Source organism: Cervus elaphus, chromosome 18, assembly GCF_910594005.1.
Source record: "Cervus elaphus chromosome 18, mCerEla1.1, whole genome shotgun sequence".
Lineage (NCBI taxonomy): Eukaryota > Metazoa > Chordata > Mammalia > Artiodactyla > Cervidae > Cervus > Cervus elaphus.
In genome coordinates, this window is record NC_057832.1 from 85,256,059 (window position 1) to 85,272,548 (window position 16,490).

The 16,490-nt window shown below is 42.3% G+C and overlaps 1 protein-coding gene across 1 annotated transcript; it reads left to right on the plus strand.

Moving 5' to 3' along the window:
- The first annotated feature begins 3,179 nt into the window (after positions 1–3,179).
- On the plus strand, positions 3,180–5,903 carry C18H7orf25 (chromosome 18 C7orf25 homolog). Its single transcript, XM_043873033.1, has 2 exons — positions 3,180–3,330; positions 4,261–5,903. Exon 2 carries the CDS (start codon positions 4,282–4,284, stop codon positions 5,545–5,547), a length of 1,266 nt encoding a protein of 421 aa, XP_043728968.1. The 5' UTR covers positions 3,180–3,330; positions 4,261–4,281; the 3' UTR covers positions 5,548–5,903.
- The last annotated feature ends 10,587 nt before the right edge of the window (positions 5,904–16,490 follow it).

Below are 16,490 nucleotides of genomic sequence, written 5' to 3' on the forward strand. Positions count from 1 at the left end.
GGTCGTTTTTGGACTCCAGAAGGTTAACTACCATATAAACATTTTCTGCAATATGAGAATTTTGAACCCTTATACCTCCCTCAATTCCTCTCTGCTTTAATTAGATCACAATGTTGAGCTTAAAAGGTTTTTTTAAATTGGTATGTAAGTATTCTGTGAGGTCTTCCCAGATGGCTCTAGTGGTAAAGAACCTGCCTGCCAACGCAGGAGACAAAGGAGACATGGATTCGATCCGTGGGTTGGGAGCTCCCCTGGAGGAGGGCATGGCAATCCACATAAGTATTCTTGCCTGGAGAATCTCAAGGATAGGAGCCTGGCATGCTATAGTCCATGGGGTCGCAAAGGGTTGGAAACGCCTGAAGTGATTTAGCACGCAAGTATACTGTGATTGCTTTTCCTCACTTTTTTGCTTTGTTTTTTTCTGTGGCTCACTAATTCTTAGCAGTTCCCCCCCAACAGGATTGTAAAACCCTCTTCAGTCTGTTTTCCTCTTGGTCAGATATCAGGTAATCTTAACAGTTCTCACCCTACCTTTCACACCATTCCAAGAAAGAACCCTCTCTTCCTGCTCTAATCTAAGCTAGTTGCATGTTGAAACTATTCTGTTTCTTGATTCAGTTCACTCGCTTAGTTGTTTCCAACTCTGCGACCCCATGGACTACAGCACGCCAGGCTTCCCTGTCCATCACCAACTCCCGAAGCTTGCTCAAACTCGTCCATCGAGTTGATGTCATCCAACCATCTCATCCTCTTCCCCTTTTCTTGATTGGCTGGGTTTAAAAATTCTAGACTAGAAAGAATTGTCTCCACATTGAGTCTCTTATTAATTGGATACTGGACCCTTTTGTTTTCACTGTATTTTTCACCTGTTTTTAAAATTCTACTTTTTAGTAGACTTTTCTACTTTTAGTAGACACTTCCTACTTTTCTATTGATGTTTTTAAGATTTGGGATAGCATTTTTAATTTTGAAGAACTGTATGATACTCCATTATCTCCCCTTTAGGAAAAAATTCTCTTGATTCATGGTTAAAATACCTTTTATCTGAGTGAAAGTGTTAGTCACTTCAGTCATGTGCCACTCTTTGCACCCCCTGGACTGTAGCCTGCCAGGCTCTTCTGTCCATGGAATTCGCCAGGCAAGAATACTGGAGTAGATAGCCATTCCCTTCTCCAGGGGATCTTTCCACCCCAGGGATCAAACCCAGGTCTCCGGAATTGCAGGCAGATTCTTTACCATCTGAGCCACCTGAGGATGTTAGTTTAAAGATATTTAAAAACGAAACATTTGTTCTGCTTTCTGTTTCCTTTAGATTCCAGACAGAAAAATGTTTGAAAGTGCTGTTTGTGAGTCCCAAACCTGCTTACTGTGCTGTGATTAGTTGCTCAGTCATGTCTGACTCATTGCGACCGTTGCTCACCACTCTGTCCATGGGATTCTTCAGGCGAGAATACTGGAGTGGGTTGCCATCCCTCCAGGGCATCTTCCCAACCCAGGAATCAAACCAAGGTCTCCTGCTTTGCAGGTGGATTCTTTACTGTCTGAGCCACCAACTGGGGGATACCAAATATCACCTGTAAATCATTTCTCTGTGGTCTTTCATGTGCTCTGTGACTCCAGAGAAAAACAGGGTTTGGGGGAGAAGGTGATGAGGGGAGTGGGACAGGAGTGCCTTTGTTTTGTGGGGGCCAGAGAAGGGGCCAACAGCATTTTACTATTCAGGATAGTAACTTGGATTCTTCATAATGTGTCTGGAACCTTTCTAATCCCCTATCTTCAACATCTTAAATGCTACACTTCTGCCTGGGGAAGGATGGGTAACAGTCCCAGCTTCCCAGGACTGGAGAGAGGACTTATGTGTCTCTTGTATATACAACATAAGCAATGCCCATTTCTAGTCCTGCCTCAACTACTCCCCTGGTATCCAGAACCTTTTGGGAGTTGTGCTTTGTGAATCGCTTGATGCAGTTTTGTCTCTGCTAACTACTCCATCCACGGAGAGGCTTCCTGGTTCAAATAACCACTCTCTAGCAGATTTAACTCTAAAGTGTATCTTTTAGGCTAAAAGGGTTGAATAATATGTAAAATGCACTCAGAACAATGCCGGCCATATGTTAAGCATTGAGCAAGTTTCAGTGCTCTTGGTCTTCCAAAAACGTATTGACATGTCTCCTGTGCAGTCTTGCTTTTTTTTTTTTTTTTTTTAAGCTTTGTAGGTTTGTTCCTTTTTCATTCCTTTAAAGGAGCAGGCAGGCATAGGATAAAATTTAACGTCAAGTTCTCTTTAATTTTTAGAATGAGGCTTAAAGACTTCCCAGGGGCTCAGATGGTAAAGCGTCTTGCCTACAATGCTGGAGAACCGGGTTCGATCCCTGGGTTGGGAAGATACTCTGGAGAAGGAAATGGCAACTCACTCCAGTACTCTTGCCTGGAAAATCCCATGGACGGAGAGCCTGGTAGGCTACAGTCCATGGGGTCGCAAAGAGTCGGACACAGCTGAGCGACCTCACTTTCTACTTTATGCGTGACTCTGAACACTAGCAGGGTTAATGTCAATTTCTCAGCCCTTCAGAAGCCACTGACGATTTGTCTTCTTTAGAAAGGCAGAGGATCTGGGTATGACACTATGCAGAGCCCGTGATGATGCAGTGGCGAGTGCTTTGGCTTGGAGTCATAACTCTCAGCTCCAGTACTTAGCAGCTGTGTAACCTCTGACAAGCCTCTCCAGCCAGTTTTCTGTTAAAATGAGCCAAGCATTTTCTACAACCGTCGTTTGGCACTCTAGGGGTTTGAGCTTGATGGCAAAGCGATGTGCTTGGCCCGAGGATGGGAGCTGGGCGCTATCGGGAGGTTTTCTCCACCAAAACGCACCGACTCCCGCCCCAGGCAAAGTCTTAACTATTAGATCAAATGCTAGGGTGCGGGTTCAGCCGACCAGGCACCCTGGGGATCGAGCGGTCGGCGGCCAGTGGGAGATGCGCGGTCCTGAAAGTTCTACCCCTGCCCCTTTCCTGGAGCCAGGAAGCCGCGCGTCCCTAGGTTCGCTCCGCGCCGGCAGTTAGGAAAAGTCGGTGCCATCAACAAACATGGCCGCCATGCTAGCGTCAGCCCCGCTCTCGAGGACGCGCTGCCGCCTGGGAATCACGGACTCGGCGTCACCCGGCGCGGGGCCACGTGACGCGTTAGGCGCCCGAGGCGGTAGGGCTTGCGCAGGCGGAGCAGCAGCAGAGGCCTGAGTTGGGTAGGGGCTGCCTGGTGAGGTTTCCCGGCGGGTCCCGACCTCGCGCGCACGTGGCCCCCTGTTCGCGCTCGCAGTTCTGGGCGCTACCGGTGAGGAACCGGGGAAGGGGCCAAGGGGAGAGGGAACGGGGCGCCCCTTCTGAGGCTGGGAGGGGACTTAACTGGCCCGGCCCCGCGGGAAGGGTAGTGGGCGCCGGGCCGCCGAGCCCCCTCCGCCCGCGCTGCAGACCCCGCCCTGGTCGCGGGTGCTTTTGGAGCCCCAGCCTGCCCAGCGGGGCCAGCGGTGCAGGTGGACCCGACAGGGCCGAATGCCCGCCAGGAAGGCCCCACTGATCTCAGGCCCGCCCGCTCGGGCTGCCGCGGGCTGCTCCGTGGAGTTTATTTTCAGGCTTTACTTTTGGAGTGGGAGCTGGAGGCAAGTCGGTGGGCTCCTTAGTTCCTTAGAAATAGGCTGGGTTGACGTCACAGGCACGAACAGGCAGTCTTGATTCCTCGGCGCGTGTACCATATGCCCCTGGGAATCACGAGGCTGAAGGAGACACAAGTATGAAAAGCTTAGAGTGCTCAATTTAGGAGAGAATCTCCTGTTTTGGAAAATTTAATTTTTTTGGACAATTTTTTCACCAGCTAGTCTACGCGGATACTTTAACCATTTTACTTTGACATTCCGAGCTTTCTAAAATTTCTTGATAGCCAAATAGTAAGGCTCCTTATAAGGAAATTTCTTATGTAGCAGGTTGCCAGCCTGCTGCATTTTATCCTTACCTGGGTTATATTGTGGATCCCATGACTTTCAAGCTGAAAAAATGAAAGTGTAAAGAGTCTTGAAAACCAAGCGTAGGTAAGGAGTTGGGAAGTATAGCTGTCATTCTTTCCCTAGCCCTCAGAAGAGGAAGTCACTCCAGACACCCAGAATCCCAGGTTCATAGTCTCGGGGCCCCCATAATCTTAGTTGTCCGATTGAAATCTTACAATCCTGAGTGAAAAATTGCTTGTGGTTGATTTGTTTTGTGTTCATAGGAAAGGAATAATGCTGTCAGCATGTCTGCACACTCCATGCTTTGTGAACGCATCACCATAGCCAAGGAGCTGATCAAGAGAGCAGAATCACTTTCCAGATCAAGAAAAGGGGGCATCGAAGGTGGTGCCAAGCTGTGCAGCAAGCTGAAGGCGGAATTAAAATTCTTACAGAAAGTAGAAGCTGGAAAAGTAGCTATTAAGGAGTCCCACTTGCAGAGCACTAACCTGACACACCTCAGAGCCATCGTGGAATCAGCAGAAAACCTGGAGGAAGTGGTCAGTGTTCTCCATGTCTTCGGTTACACAGACACCTTTGGAGAAAAGCAGACCCTTGTGGTGGATGTTGTTGCAAATGGTGGTCATACTTGGGTGAAAGCCATTGGCCGCAAGGCTGAAGCTCTGCATAACATTTGGTTGGGCAGGGGCCAGTATGGTGACAAAAGCATTATTGAGCAGGCTGAAGACTTCCTCCAGGCCAGTCACCAGCAGCCCGTGCAGTATAGCAACCCTCACATCATCTTTGCATTTTACAATAGCGTCTCCAGCCCCATGGCTGAGAAGCTGAAAGAAATGGGCATATCAGTGAGGGGGGACATAGTAGCAGTGAATTCTCTGTTAGATCACCCTGAAGAGCTCCAGCCCAGTGAGAGTGAATCAGATGATGAGGGCCCTGAACTTTTGCAGGTGACCCGGGTAGACCGAGAAAACATCCTAGCAAGTGTCGCGTTTCCTACAGAAATCAAGGTGGACGTGTGCAAAAGAGTCAACCTGGACATTACTACTTTAATCACCTACGTATCTGCCCTCAGCTATGGAGGCTGCCACTTTATCTTCAAAGAAAAAGTGCTCACGGAACAAGCAGAGCAGGAGAGGAAAGAGCAGGTTCTGCCGCAGCTGGAGGCATTTATGAAGGACAAGGAGTTGTTTGCTTGCGAATCTGCTGTCAAGGATTTTCAGTCTATTCTAGATACCTTAGGAGGACCCGGGGAGAGAGAGCGAGCTGCAATGCTGATTAAGCGAATTAATGTGGTCCCAGACCAGCCTTCTGAGCGTGCCTTGAAACTAGTGGCTAGTTCAAAAATTAACAGCCGCTCGTTAACAATTTTTGGGACAGGAGACACCCTGAAAGCCATTACAATGACTGCCAATAGTGGTTTTGTCAGGGCTGCCAACAACCAGGGTGTTAAGTTTAGTGTATTTATCCATCAGCCCAGAGCGCTTACTGAGAGCAAAGAGGCCCTAGCTACCCCCTTACCAAAAGACTGCACAACTGACAACAAACACTAATGATATCCTTTATTGTCATGGAAATAAGTTATTTATACCAAAGGCTGTGTCTCCCCATCTTAATTGGAAAAAAAAATCTATGGTAAAATTAATACTTAGAACTCTTATTAAATCAGTTGATGGTGTGTCTCATCTATAAAGTAAATAGCCTACCGTAGAAAAAGCATAAGAGACAACCTTATTTATCAAACTGGCTACATTATAATTAGAACAGAAATACATCTCTGCAAGGCTTGTAGCTGTATCACAATACTTTGATTTGTTTGATTCAGTAGGGCTCCATCTCCCCTAATGGTAATTGCATCTCTGACTGTGGCTACATTGCATCTTGCATTAAATCTCGAGCAACCTCTGAAGCTTGTTTTTCATTATATTGATTTAGCATTTGATATGGGTTGAGCCTGGGAATTAATTGTTTACAGATAATTTTAGATTCCAAAATTATGGCCATTATTAACAAAAAAAACCTGATTGCTATCTGTTAGGTGCAGTCTGGTGGTTATGTACTTTAACATAGAAGGAAACAAAGTGAAGTCTGATCACAAGAGTCCCATGAATCTGAAATACCATTGTAAAAAGATAGACAACAGTCATACTACTGCACACCTAAGATGTTGGAAGATTAAATGTTAATTTGAATATAATGAAAAATATATAAAATAATTCAGATTTTACTTTTAAATATAAATAGCCCCCACATGGCCAGTATTTGGATTATGGATACTATTCTTGTGCAAGTGGCAAGGGATAGCCACATTATCTCATTACATCTCTCTCGTGAGATAGCCCCAGGGAGATTTCATGCCTGCTGCATGATACAGTTGTAATTAAAAAGAAAATTTTCTTGTGCTAGGTGTTTTATTAATGTGCAGCAAAAACAAATTAGCAAAGTAGATAATGTATTTACATTTTAAAAATTGGGACTTGAGTCTTAAAGCTGAGGTATTAACTTGTGCTGAGTGTAGGAACCAGTGTTGAGATTTTGTGCTTTCACAGCCTGGCCTTTTCTACTCTGCCAACCCCTATTTTGTGAGTAAACTTGTTTCCAGCCACAATGTTGAGTAGGTGAAATTTGATTGTCGGGGCCTGTGACAGTGGAAATGCAAAATTAAGAGTATGGGGTGTTTCTCTGGGGAGAGATTTTATTACTAAATGCATTTCCTAGGGGGAAATGGCTGTGATTGGGACTCCAATTTAGTGTAGAGAGGTAGATTTAACTCATTGCAACATAAATTATCTAGGGTTAGAAATTGAACTTAGGCCTTCTCAAGCACCTTTTAAAGTCCTAAAGTATTGATCCTTGGTACTATTAAGTACCTAGTGTTAAAACAGTTATTGGTACAAAAAATGAATAATTGCTCTTTGCTCTAAGGAGTTCTTAGTCTGGACTGGAGGTGAACAATTGAAGTATAATTAATGTGCTGAATTTTTGTAAAGAATTATGTTTAAAATACTGTGGAAACAATGAGGGAGTAATTCTTGATGTGGGGGACAGGAAGTCAGAGAGGAAGTAACCTCTGAGGGGTTTGGGTGTAAGATTTGACAAGAAGTATACAGGGCATGGATGGGAAAGGTACAGAAGTCTGACTGAGGTTCTGTCCAGAGTCCAGGTATGTGGACACTCTAAAACTGGAGGTGAAGCTAGAAAAGCAGGCAAAGTTCTCTGAAGAGTTTGGCATTAGAGAGCCATTGGTGATTTTTAAGATCTGGTCATGATCAAATCCCTCAGGAAAACAACAAAAACTTGTAGTGTGGAGGAATAATTAAACAAGGAAAGATAGGATTATAAAAATGATAGTGCAGTATGGTGGAATATAGTCATGGCTCTATACTAGATTCATTCAGGGTGTGCGTGCTCAGTCGTGTCCGACTCATTGTGACCCCTATGGACTGTAGCCTGCCAGGCTCCTCTGTCCATGGGATATTCCAGGCAAGAATACTGAAGTGGGTTGCCATTTCCTTCTCCAGGGGATCTTTCCAACCCAGGGATTGAACCCTGCACTGCAGGTGGATTCTTTACCACTGAGCCACTGGGGGAAGCCCATTCAAGGCAGTTGTCCTAATACTTATTCCTTTGTTGAATAGACATTTATCAAGTGCCTGCCATGTCAGACGGCATGCAATATAATTTTGGGTGTCAAACAGGAAATACAACCAATACTAAAAAAGTAAACCAAATTGAATCACTTTGAAGTGAGGGGCCAGGGTGGAGAATAAATGTGGTCCAGATAGAGAAGACAAGTAAAAAGAATTCTCAAGGGAAGCAATAAAATCAAAGCACAAGATAAGAGTTACAAGACCAAGAAGGATATAAAACAGCTTTGGAGAAGATTAATTATATGGAAATATACAAAAGCGAAAGTGAAGTCGCTCAGTCATGTCCAACTCTTTGTGACCCCGTGGACTGTAGCCTACCAGGTTCCTCCATCCATGGGATTCTCCAGGCAAGAATACTGGAGTGGGTTGCCATTTCCTTCTCCAGGGGATCTTCCCGACCCAGGGATCAAACCTGGGTCTCTTGCATTGCAGGCAGATGCTTTACCCTCTGAGCCACCAGGGAAACCCAAAAAATATACAATAACTATATACTATTTTAATAAGCTTAGAAGTTAGCCATGCTCCCTATCAGTTGAGATGCCATCTCTCATTCTAAATCAGCTCAGAGAACACATGTTTATTATTTTTCTAACATCATGTGACTGATTCTGGAGGAGCCAAGAGAGTCTTTGGAATAAACTGATTAAAAGATACTTCAAAATGTCAAAAAATTATTTTCTTAGAGAATAGTTAAAATTGAAGAAGAACTAGAAAACCTACTTAACCCATAGTCATTGAGAAAATTGTTAAAATAGTTAATGACCTCCCCCAAATTTCCAGGTCCAGTTAACTTCCTTTAGGTAAGTTTTGCTTATGTTTAAATGTGAAGTAATCTCCTTGCTCTGAAAAATAATACAGGCAAACTGTACCTCACACATGACAGACACTTGATAAATGTTTATTAAATGAATGAGTATCATGTCAGTTCTGCCCTAAACAATTTGCGGTGATGAAAATGTTTTGGAATTAGATAAAGTTGGTAGTTACACAACATTATGAATGTAGGCCAGTTAATTTTATGTTTTCTGAATTTCACATCAATTTAAAAAATAGTACCCTGTACGTAGGGTAGAAATATTTCGAGCATGTGTTCCATTTACTCCCCCTCCTTTGCCCCAAAATGAGAACTTTGGCTGTTCCTGTTTGAGGACAGGGCCCTTGTGAAGGCCTCCGGCGCTGTGGCTATATCTTAATTCAGGGAATTGCAGGCCAGTTGTCTCAAATCATTGTGTGTGTGTGTGTGTTCAGTTGTGTCCAACTCTTTGTGACGCCATGGACTGTAGTCCGCCAGGCTTCTCTATCCATGGAATTCTCCAGGCAAGAATACTAGAGTAGGTTGCCATGCCCTCCTTCAGGGGATCTTCCCAGCCCAGGGATCGAACTCCAGTCTCTTATGTCTCCTGCATTGACAGCCTGGTTCTTTACCACTAGCGCCACCTGGGAAGCCTCCAGATACACTACCAGCCAGTTAAGTCATTTGTACATTTGATTTGCATTGAATTACTTTACACTTTTTGACTGTTTTTCTTAGTATGTTTCTCCATCTTTTTATTGACGTACATGTGCTCTTTGTTTAGTATGGATATGAGTCTTTTATCTATAGTGCATTGCTAAATCTTCTAGTTTGCCTTTGTGTGTGTGTGTGTGTGTGTGTGTGTGTGTGACTGGGGAAGTGCTGTTATGTTTATGAAACCCTATTTCCTTTCCCTCCTGAGCACACGGTGGAAGCGTATCTCTCAACCTGCTCTGAAATGAGTTGTGGCCATGGAATATGGGTGGGGCATATGCACCACGTCCAGGCTTGGCTCTAGAACTTCTTTGATCCTTTGCACTCTTCTTCTCATTGATAATCAGATGCTAAAGATTCTGTGGTGGATTCTGATCCTGGGAGCACTTCTGCTGGGTGGAATTGAATCACGCTTCCTGTTTTTCTTCATTGATGAACTCCATGCAGGTTTTAGGGGCATTATCTTATCACATCATTGTATTTTGAAAGGACTTCTTTGGATGTGACCTATTCTTTTCAGTCTCTTTCCAGAGCTTTGCCTGACCCTTTGGATCTTCCTAAGAAGAAAGCGGTATAGACATTCATATGAAAAGATTTTCCAGTTTAGACATTAGGATTATCCCAGGAGATAAACACTTTTAATCTGAAATATTTCATTCCAGGAAATAATTTTTTTTTTTTGCTCCTCCACCTCTCAGATACGTCATCACAAGGGTTTAAGGAGTCATGCAAAATGACTAGAATTCTAAACTAAAATTAATTTCAAATGGAGCACTGTATTTTATTTCTTTGATGACAACTGTATCTGCCAGTGAGGTGTATAGCAAGCAATGCACACCTGCAGCACAGACCCAGCGTTGCACGCATGCACGTGTACACTGCATGGTTTTCTTCCTTTAAGTACCCAACCCCCCAACTGTTTGTAAGTAGTTGTTGTCAAAACTACATTCACTAAGGAGAATAAGTGTCCATAATATTAAGGGTGGAATTCTTCAGTGAGTCACATGTGTGTGTTTATGTGTGTGTGGCATGCATGCTCAGTCATGTCTGACTCTGTGACTCCATAGACTGTAGCCCGTTAGGCTCCTCTGTCCATGGGATTTTTCAGGCAAGTATACTAGAGTGGATTGCCATGTCCTACTTCAGGGGATCTCCCCGACCCAGGGATTGAACCTGTGTCACCGTGGTTCCAGGTGTGTGTGTGGAACGGAGACTAACAGTGGTTCCTAAAATCTCCAGCTCAGGAAAAAAGGCAAAGAGCCTCTGACACTTCTCCTGGGATGCTTCACAGAGAAAAGAATTTTTAGCCAGTTAGGACCCTTAGAAGATGATGATGATGACAATAGTAATAATGCTGATATCAGTATAACAAAACTGTCCTATCTGGGCCTCATTTAGTCACTTATAAAACAGAGTGAACTCAATAAATTGTCTTTGACTTCAATTCTAGCTCCATTTTTTTTTTCCCCAAAAAAGACAAATGTGAGGTGGTTTAATGGTGTTACATAGATCCCTGAGGACTCCCTAGTTATTTTTGAGCCCTTCTGGTGTGAAGGATGACTGTTACCAGTGCCAGGAGTGCAGAGATGACACAAATTAATCATGTATTTATAAATTCCAGGCTGAATGAATTGCCATCAGTTTGGTTATGAGGTCAGATCTTTAGGAATAGATTTTATACGTGCACATATTTTCCTAACTTTGGTGTAATGAAGAATGTTGGATTAAAAAAAAGGGGACTTTGGAGATTGTCTTTGCCAGACACATCTCAGGCTTTGGGTGGAAACCGTTTTAGTTCAATGAGATTAACAGCCAGAATTCAGGCTTCATAATTACCAGCTCTGGCCACTGGGAGGCAGCACACAGTAATGGGCAGCTCTTGCCTGGGAGGCAGAGCTGGTTGGATACATTTTGCCATTCTGTGTGAACCCTGGGCAAGTGACTTCACCTCACCAAGCTTTAGTTTCCTTATCTGTAAAACAAGGATATGAAATAAGACACTCTATGGATAGCATTTAAAACAGTATCTGACACAAAATAAGGCCTAGTAACTATCAGGCCTTGCTAGTTGTCATACTTTCTGTATTTTGACATGTGATTGCTTTGAGTTTGCATGCTGATTATTTCTTTATGGAATAAACTATACATTTATATAGACTACATATGCTATATACACATGTGCTTGCATGCACACACAGACTTTTGGATCCCTTTATTTTGCATCACTTGACCCTTTATTATCATTTTGCATTTCAATTGTGTTTCATTTTGAGAATTCCAGTTCCTTTCTGATTTTTGTTTGAATCCTAAGATAATTATTTCCCTTTCCTTAACTCCTGGTCATAATTCTGGCAATAATTCAGACATGGCAAATAGAGGACCTTGAGAATAGCACTGCATGACCACACAGGTTCCCGAACAGGGTGGGTATTGTTAGGGATCCTAACAATTTTAATGAGGATAATTTTCTGTGTCTGTGGTGGAGAGCACACAGGTTTGAGACCCCTGTCCTGTGTGTCTTTATGGGGTAGAGTGTAGAGTAGCAGGGGGAGGTTGAGATTTTTGTGGGCACATAAATTGTATAGGGGTGGGGTGTCAATGCTAATGGCAAATAATTGAAAAACTCAAAGTGGCATTTATTCCTAAAGATCTACTTCAGTTCTGATTCTAGGTAAAGTTCTGGCCTTTGTTTACCCTTTTTCCTTCTCACTTTATAAACACCTTAAATCCTTTTTTGATTCAAAGTGGTGACACAAGCTCATAGTAAATAAGTAAAATAAGCTCATAGTAAATATTCTGTGATTTTAATAACCATCAATTTATTATCTAAAGACATTTACAATGAAAAGGAGTGAATCAAACAAGGTCACCAGCAGAGCATTTTTGGATGTGATGTGTGGCTCCGTGTTCTGTACTTTACCATGAATAATGTGGAAGAAATGAAAATATTTGGCAATAGGCAGAGTTAGGGATAGGGGAGCTATCTCACAGTATATTCTTTGTGTTGTTTTCAGACTTGATGTCTCTGTCATCAGTTCTCATTTGCTCCATTATTAATGCCAACATCTGGTGAGATTCTAGCCCTCTTGGCATTTTTTCTTTGGAAGATTCTTGTGGTCTTGGTCTATGAAAAAAAACAAATGGGCACAATGTGAGCTGAGAACAGAAAGTAAATTTATTGCTGCTTCTTGAAAGGGTGTCTCTGCATTCTCTGCTGTGCCCTGTCTCTTTCTGTTTTGCACAATGTGTATTGAATGTAGGGAATATATATTCCTTCTGCATGATTTCTAGAATATAGAACATCAGTTCAAAAGAAAAAGAAAGTGACAGTAGAACAAGGTTACAACCCTAACGAAAATTCTGCAGGGAGAACATTAAATGGGAGATGCTATAATAATAGATCCTACTCATTTTTGTATTTCTGAGAGCTGAATGAGGTGATGGCTTGACTACAGCAGAGTGGTTGTTTTATTTCTGTATTTATCAAGGGTGGTAGGGTGGGAGCCAACCAGAGTGGTGGATTGTGAAAGGCACATGAATGAAGAGGAAAAACTGACCAAAAAAAAAAAAAGTAGGCCAATTGTAAAGTAAATTGTAAAGTCAGGGAGCAGAGTGCTTATAGGGAATGGAATTCCCGGTGGGGCTGTTGGTGCTTCCACTGGACTCTGGCATCAATCATCCAGGTCAGTAACGTGGCTGACTTCTGGTTCCTGGCATGGTTCTTGACTGGTCTCCTGAGGGCGAGGGCAGATGGTCCATCCATGGTTGCTTCATGTTTATCTGACTTTGTAACCGTAGTATAATCATCTGTTGAGCATTGGCTAGACAGAATAGTTATTTCTTCTGTAAGTATTGGACTTACGTTCTCAGGTGGCAAAGTTTGAGATAACTCTGAAAAATAATAATGATGACAACAACAACAAATGAAACCTGGGTCTCTATTATTTTCTTCATTCAGCTGAGTTTATCCCATTCCTAAATCAGTGCCATTACATAGGAGAAGAGGAGAAAGACAGGATATTTTAGAAAGAATTTACTTGCACCTAAAAAAAAATCAACATTCAGAAAACTAAGATCATGGTATCCGGTCCCATCACTTCATGGCAAATAGATGGGGAAACATTGGAAACAGTGGCTGACTTCATTTTTCTGGGCTCCAAAATCACTGCAGATGGCGATTACAGCCATTAAATTAAGACGCTGACTCCTTGGAAGGAAAGTTATGACCAACCTAGACAGCATATTAAAAAGCAGAGACATTATTTTGTCAACAAAGGTCTGTCTAGTCAAGACTATGGTTTTTCCAGTGGTCATGTATGGATGTGAGAGTTGGACTATAAAGAAAGCTGAGCACTGAAGAATTGATGGTTTTGAACTGTGGTGTTGGAGAAGACTCTTGAGAGTCCCTTGGACTGCAAGGAGATCCAACCAGTCCATCCTAAAGGAGATCAGTCCTGGGTGTTCATTGGAAGGACTGATGTTGAAGCTGAAACTCCAACACTTTGGCCACCTGATGTGATGAGCTGACTCATTTGAAAAGACCCTGATGCTGGGAAAGATTGAGGGCAGGAGGAGAAGGGGACAACAAAGGATGAGATGGTTGGATGGCATCACTGACTCAATGGACATGGGTTTGGGTGGACTCCGGGAGTTGGTGATGGACAGGGATGGCGTGCTGCGGTTCATGGGGTTGCAAAGAGTTGGACACGACTGAGCGACTGAACTGAACTGAAAAAAAATCACACCTGACATGAAAAGATGTTTAACATTGGTAATTATTACAGTAATGCAAGTCAAAACTACAGTGAGGTATCATGTCACATGGGTCAGAATGGCCACCACCAAAATGTCTACAAATAATAAATGCTGGAGATGGTGTGACGAAAAGGGAACCTCCTTACACGATTGGTAGGAATATAAAATCAGTACAGCTGCTGTGGAAAACAGTTATGGGGGTTCCTTAAGAAGCTAAAAATAGAGTTACCATATGATTCAGCAATCTCACTCCTGGGTATATATCCAGAAAAGATGAAGGAAGTAAGCTAAGTGTCCAGTAACAGATGAATAGATAAAGAAGATGTGGTACATGTATATACCATATATATATGTAAACACACATTCATATAATATGTAATATTTATATAACATGTAAATATAAATATGTAAATGTAAACACACAAGTATATATGCATATATATGTAAATACATATAAAACACACAGATTATATACATATGTGTGTATATATATGTGTGTATATACAATGGAATATTTCTCAGCCAAGAAAAAGAATGAAACATTGCTATTTGCCACAACATGGATAGACCTAGGGGTTATCATACTAAGTGAAGTAAGTCAGACAGAGAAAAACAAATAATATATCACTTTTATGTGGAATCTAAAACAAAATACAAATGAGTTTATTTACAAAACAGATTCACAGACATAGAAAACAAACTGATGTTTACCAAGGTGGAAAGGGATAAATTAGGATTGTGGGATTAACATATATGCACTATGGTATATAAAATAGATAAACAACAAGTATTTACTGTGTAGCACAGTGAACTATGTTCAATATCTTGTAGTAACTTATAATGGAAAAGAATCTGGAAAAATATAATATGCAACTGAATCACTTTGCTCTACACCTAAAACTAACACAAGTGCTGTAAGCCATTGTTTTTCTTAAAAGAATTCTTTAGGTACAATGAAGATCTGGCACTTATACTTCAATAATAAAAAAAAAATCATGCATGTATCACATTGAACAAATTTTCTTATCAATAAACAAAAAATATCAGAAAGTACAAAAGAAAAAGTTTTCAACTTCAAGATAGACCTAGCAAAATATACTCTAAGATGTCTGGCTACCAAAAGTCAACTAGAGTATAAAAGCACTATGTTTTGCTAAGGACTTGAACATAAATTCATTTGCTCTGAAAATGTCAGCTTCTCTAAAGTGTTTACAGTGACTAGGAAATGAAAATTTTAAATTCAAATTGGAAAGGAACTCAGTTCAGGTGCTGAGCTAGAAATAATAGAGACACCAAATGCATGCTGGAGGGATTGCTGCATGAATTATGCTGCTCCAGCAGCTGATAATTAATATTGTGTCTCATTTATAATGCCTGTGACTTCAGCCAGCTGCCAACTAAAAACTGGCACTTGCCATCTGCCTCTACAAGGACTAAGTCACAAACCGCTGTACTGCTTACCCTCAATACCCCCTGAAAGGAGCTCAGGGTGGAGATCAAGAATGGGGCCCTCTGTGCTCTGGGAAAAACTAGCAGAACAGGCCTTCAGACAGTTAGATATTTTCAGGAGAGGATTATTATTTTTTTTTTTAAAGGGGGGTGAATTTCTAAAAAACTTTTTATTGGAGTATAGTTGACTTATAATATTGTGTTACTTTCTGCTGTATAGCAAAGTGAATCAGTTGTACATATATCCACTCTTTTTTAGATTCTTTTCCCAGATACATCATTACAGAGCAGGAGAGGATTTTATGAGCCTGATTCTTGTATCTCCTATGTGTTTATTGTTGTTGTTCAGTTGCTCAGTTGTGTCTGACTCTTTGCGACCTTATGGACTGCAGAACACCAGGCTTCCCTGTCCATCACCAACTCCTGGAGCCTACTTAAACTCATGTCCGTTGCTTCGATGATGTCATCCAACCATCTCATCCTCTGTCATCCGCTTCTCCTCCCACCTTCAATCTTTCCCAGCATCAGGGTCTTTTCAAATAAGTCAGTTCTTCACATCAGGTGGCCAAACTTTCAGCTTCAACATCAGTCCTTCCAATGAATATTCAGGACTGATTTCCTTTAGGGTTGACTGGTTTGATCTCCTTGCAGTCCAAGGGACTCTCAAGAGTCTTCACCAACACCACAGTTCAAAAGCATCGATTCTTCGTTGCTCAGCCTTCTTTATGGTCCAACTCTCACATCCATACATGGCTACTGGAAAAACCATAGCTTTGACTATATGGACCTCCTTATGTCTAGAAAAGCACTAAAATCATTAAAAGTTACATCTGCTCCTTGTGCCTAGTGTCCATAAGATGTTACAGAAAAACCCAAATTAAGTTTTTGGTCAACCCAATATAGTTCCAAGGCCACCCGGGTTTGGACCCTTCCCAGTGCTCAGAGCATTTCTTGACTGCAGCGACTGGGCTCCCAGGGCAGCAGGCTCATCCTCCTGTGAGCTCTGCCCCCGGCACCCTTCCTGGGTCCTTGTTGGACCCAGTCGCCTCTGTCACCTACATGGCCCAGTGGCTCAGGCTCAGAGGCTCACTGGGCTTTAAGACACATAGCCCAGTGGGCAGAAATGGAAGCTTTA